Source organism: Argentina silus (genome assembly GCF_951799395.1).
Source record: "Argentina silus genome assembly, chromosome: X".
NCBI lineage: Eukaryota > Metazoa > Chordata > Actinopteri > Argentiniformes > Argentinidae > Argentina > Argentina silus.
Window position 1 is genome coordinate 14,111,068 of NC_139653.1, and position 5,339 is coordinate 14,116,406.

The 5,339-nt window shown below is 41.8% G+C and overlaps 1 protein-coding gene across 1 annotated transcript in view; it reads right to left on the reverse strand.

Annotated features, from left to right (window-relative positions):
* LOC310822241 (zinc finger matrin-type protein 4) overlaps positions 1-1,451 on the reverse strand; it is a gene marked incomplete at both ends in the record, with an annotated part of 23,499 nt that extends 22,048 nt beyond the window's left edge. Inside the window, 2 exons of the mRNA XM_083694589.1 lie at positions 45-54; positions 1,309-1,451. Coding sequence (XP_083550715.1) covers positions 45-54; positions 1,309-1,451 — 153 coding nt within the window. The remainder of the gene's footprint in view (positions 1-44; positions 55-1,308) is intronic.
* Positions 1,452-5,339: the final 3,888 nt, after the last annotated feature.

Sequence of the window (5,339 nt, forward strand, 5' to 3'; positions counted from 1 at the left end):
CCCCACATGTAGCAGATGGTACTAGCATAGCGCAGTGATGTCACCTTCTGAGACCTGAACCCCGACAGGGGTTTATAAGTCAAGTCAAAGTTTATTGATATGCACAGGATACAGGATGTCAATTGTACAATTAAAGGCTTACTTTGTAAGCTTCCTCCCAACAGTGCAAATATCAGGACATAAAAATGCAATAAAAAAAAAAGTGTGAAAGTCATAAGTGTAAATAAGTCAAAGTCTAATTATAAAGTGAGCAATACAATAGTGTAATGTGTGTGTGTGTGTGTGTGTGTGTGTGTGTATGTGTGTGTATATGAAGAATTGGAAATAAAACACTGAAGAATAGAGGACAGGTCAAAAATAAGACATACATTTATTCCCAATAATTACTTCTAACGTTTATGAACGTGATGAATGGAACTCAACATACAGTAAGTGGTCACATGAACAACTAACACAAGTTAACATTACGTTATATCTGACTCCAAAAGATACTATATGGTTAATAATGATTGACAATGCTTTACTCATCCCTGTGTGACAGACAATCGATCATATCAGATCCTAGATTCATCAAGAATACCAAATTGCTATTTTGCCCTCAAGTTAAGATAAATCGGCATGCGAAGAGTTTACACTCAGGCCAATAGCTGAAGCTGATGACTCACTCTACGTCTCTTTAACGATGCATGTGGACATTAGACATTAAATGTGAGAACCTGGTCACGATTATGTCATGCTGTATTAACAGAACCTTTATCTAGCGCTCAACCTCACATCAATGCAATAGGAAGAATGAGAATAGAGCATCAACAAAATCACCAGTTTCAAAGCAACATATGACTGTAAGTTTTAACCATACGTCAACATATGACTGTAAGTTTTAACCATACGTCAACGTGTGTCAAGGACAACATGGGAGACCGGTTGCCATAGGCCTAACCCAGGTAACTCAAAGGAGATCTTGCTGACCCTCTCTTTAAGTATCATTCCCAACAAAGGACAAAGTGTGAGACACATTACAATCGTAAAGAAATTAACAAATGGCGAGGGTGTGATTTCTTCAGGATGTCCACCAGGCATGCTCATTCAACTGTAAATAGGTATACACATTTAAATCAAGGCTGGCGCCACCAAAATCCATCTACATATATGATTGATGTGCAGAGAGTCAGTGCAAATGGTCTTAGGTGCTGGTGAGCAGGTGGGCGCAGGTGGGGAGCTAGGGTTAGCTGTTCAAACGTATTATGGCCTGGAGGTGGAAAACTGTCTCTGTATCTGTCTCTTAGACCGGTAGCAGAGAGAACAGACCGTGGCTGGGGTGCCTTGGTGATCTTCAGGGCCTTCCTCAGACACCACCTGGTGTAGATGTCCTGAATGGCTGAGAGCACACCCCAGTGATTGACTGAGCTGTCCTCACCCCCTTGATCACTGTGGCAGTGTGATGAGACCATTTTAGGTAATCAGTGATGTAGACACCGAGGAACATGAAGATGCTGACCCTCTCCACTTCAACCCCATCAACCCCATCTCCCCCGACCCCTTCTTCTTCCTATAATCCACGATCATCTCCTTGGTTTTGATGAGGGCTGCTGATGGCCGTTGTCCTGACACCATTCTGCCAGGGCTCTTACCTCCCTGTAGGCTGCTCGCCATTGTCTAGACAGAGAATGGGATATTGTTGGCTCTCAATGGAAAAGCACATACCAAACCACTCAAAACCGGAACATGAACATATTTGCTGCACCACCAAAGACGCAAATTCAATTAGCAAAATAAATGTAAGAACCAGAGGAGGAAGTGGGAAAGCAAGAGGCCTGAGGCATCTGAGCACAGTATGAATCTTAATAAGATTCTGTTTTAAGACGACATCAAACACTTAACTTTTGCAATGAGATCCTATTGTATAGCCCTACTGAAATCTCCGTTTTTTCCCCATAATTTATTAACCAGCAGGCACGCATGCACACACACACACACACACACACAATCGCCTCCCACTGAACCGGCCATGGCTTTTGTTTTGTCTGATAAATGTTCACAACTTTAGATGTTTTCTTTCCACTGAGCTTAAAATATTCATTGGTGTTTAATATTCATAGCAGCAAGAGGCTAGCGAGGGTCTGTTTAGCTTGTGGAGATACATTAGTGCTTTGTACCACCGAGGAGGATCAGATTCAGTATCTATTAATGCAAAAATACTTTCTCGTCTTAGATGAAGTGAAACACAGGACATGTTATTGTAAACATTAGGCCTTTCAACCTTTCTTATGATTCACCAAATTGGCTTTTGTTCAAGCCCTGCACCGACGCATCTGATTGAGAGATAGAGAGAGAGAGAGAGAGAGAGAGAGAGAGAGAGAGAGAGGGAGGAGAAGAACAGCAGGTGGTTGTGAGGCCTGGGGGCTCTCTATCATAGTCCTCTCCTCCCTCACTCTCTGTAAACATCTGGTTCATACAGCACAGAATATAGCTTTGAATGTGAAATATCAGTTATGTCCATTCTAATGCAATGATGTCAGCTGACTTGGCATCCAACCAAAGTGTTATGACCGATGTACCAGACCCATCACATCCTGTCTATCATGTAAGCTTAATTAACGCATTGAGCTAACTAGCTAGCCAGCTGCATTCTATTGTTACAACGTCATCTTTCATGAGCAATAAAAGTAGGTCGCTAGCTACAGAACTGGTGGTTTCATTCTATTGTTACAACGTCATCTTTCATGAGCAATAAAAGTAGATCGCTAGCTACAGAACTGGTGGTTCTGGGTTGTATAATGAAGAGTAACTAGGGAGTGTGTTAGCTTGTAAGTTTTCCATGTTGTTTACCAGGAACGGTAAGCCAGCACATTTGCAAATGCAGAGTGCAGGTTTAATGATGTAACCAGGGCATAACATTTACTTTTTGGTCTACCAGCCAATGTGTCTGGTGGATGAGAAAATTCACCAGCCACTGATTTTTTATCAGCCACATTTTATTTCAAACCAACATTAAGGCAAAGATGAAAAAAATAAAATAAAATCATTAGAATGACTTCTGATGCATTGAAAATGACTCCCTGCACCGAACAAACCTCCTGTAGGCTTTACGTTTCGTGCCCATCCCTGTATCAAAAATACAGCAACATATTTTCCCCAGAATGTTTTCTATCTCACAGTTATTTAACTCTCTCTAACATGTACTTTGAGTTCTACACCCATCCCTTCACTCTTCCCCCCACCCCCAACTTCCCTTCTTCCCCTCCATGTACCCCCACAACCTCCTGTGGCCCTCCAAGCTGTCATCCCCTCATGGTGGCATTCAACAAGAATACCAAACACACTTTGTGTAAGGAGGAGATGCAGTGAGCAGGGAACAGGGAGCCCCCATCCCTCCGCCTCCCCCCAAGTGCGGTAATCAAAGGTAGTCTAAGGGTAAGCAGCCTCCCAGCCTTCAAAGGAGCAACAGACTCAGTCAGAACAAAGAGTGCACATTCATCTGTCTGCTCAACAGGAGGTCCCTTTGTACTAGCCTTACAAAATACCTTACATAAACACAGATGCACACATGCACACACACACACACACACACACACACACACACACACACACACACACACACACACACACACACACACACAATGACCATTTTAAAAAACAATGTTGTATTAACATTGGTTTTTGGTTGTATCATTCTACATTGGCCATGACAGAAAATGGTATGGTGCAGGAATGTCTAAATCCATTTTATAAACATATGTAAAAGGATGTTGAATCAATGTCTTGTGTCAACCAGAGACATTGGAAAATAACTGTGAGACAATGTTAAAACCAAACTATGCACAGTAGAAGGTGGTAATAACATGTTGGTTTATGGGTGTCATTTGAGTCATCAATCAACGTTGTTACATTGTTTATCATGGGTTGAAAATTAAAGTTTTCTTAACATTGGCAGTTGACGGTCAGCATCAGGCCATATCACAGTTGAATATAACAGTTGTTAGCTATTAGCATTTGACGACATTCTTCACAACATTGTGATTCATTGGGATTGTGCATCAGAACATTCCCTTTCAGAAAGAGGGGTAATTGCGCTACCATAGTGCCTTAGTCACACCTTTTAGTTCTGTTTGAAATCGAACGCTACAATTTTTGGGGATAGTTTTGTGGCACTATGGGTGCCCCATTTTCTCTGTCTAAAAGGCAAGCAGCAGCTGAAGCGGCATTTTGGGAGGCTGTTGCTAAGAGACTGGGACAGCTGTCAATCCTGCAACTGAAACAATTAAAGTTTAAACGTTGATGTGCTCACTCACACATGTCTCATCATCAGACAAGTTGCTCGCTGACAAATACATTAATTAAGCTAGCTAGCTAGTGTGACTGAAACCCCTCTCTGAGTCTGACTGTGTGGTGGATGGAAATCCTTTCTTAAGCCAGCTTTTCACTGGGGTATGCTGGATCGCCGACAATTACGATAAGACCTCTTTACCATCAAAAACTGTGACTTCTAGAAGTAAAAGAAGAAAAAACATATCACCATTCTCTGACCTATTAACAATATTATGCAACTATATATCGCCTTTAGATTTAATTAGGGTATGTGTAGGCTAGATGTAGGCCCTTAATATGGTCCTAAAAAAAGCATGCCTAGAGATAACAGACTGGTGGTTCACAATTATATGGGGTATTATTCTTATATTGATATCAAAGTAAAGGTAATGCCGGCAAGATTATGATCAAGTTGTGAGCACCAGAGTGTGTATCGCAGGTGTATTGCTGGTGATTAAGCAAACAAACACTGTGAATCTGTTCCACAACATGTGGACAATAACTACACAATTTGGTGTTGATTAAGCTAAAGGAATAGTTTAATGTCCAGTGGGAGTATTTGGATAAGTACCACCAGATGGCGCTCCCGTAGGTTAGGTTCGTACATCTGGATATATGAAGTATCACGCAGGTTCAGGAAGGCACGGCAAGGAGGACGCAGCTGGCCGCCAGGGACGTCATCTGGTTGGGGTTCTGTTAGCTTAGGTAATTTACCGTCATCTGGTTGGGGTTCTGTTAGTTTAGGTAACTTACCGTCATCTGGTTGGGGTTCTGTTAGCTTAGGTAATTTACCGTCATCTGGTTGGGGTTCTGTTAGCTTAGGCAACTTCGTCATACACTTGTGAGATAATGCTGTCCAACTTGGTTGCATTTTTGTCCTACTTTGTTTTATTTTAACCAGGTGATCATATAAGGAGGATTGTTTTTGGTTTTTTTGCAAGATCACTGCAAGCGTGATTGCTTCTACGGAATCACAGGAGTGTTTCCTTGTGGATCATTGTTGCTTCACATGTGAGAACTGTTTGTGGCCT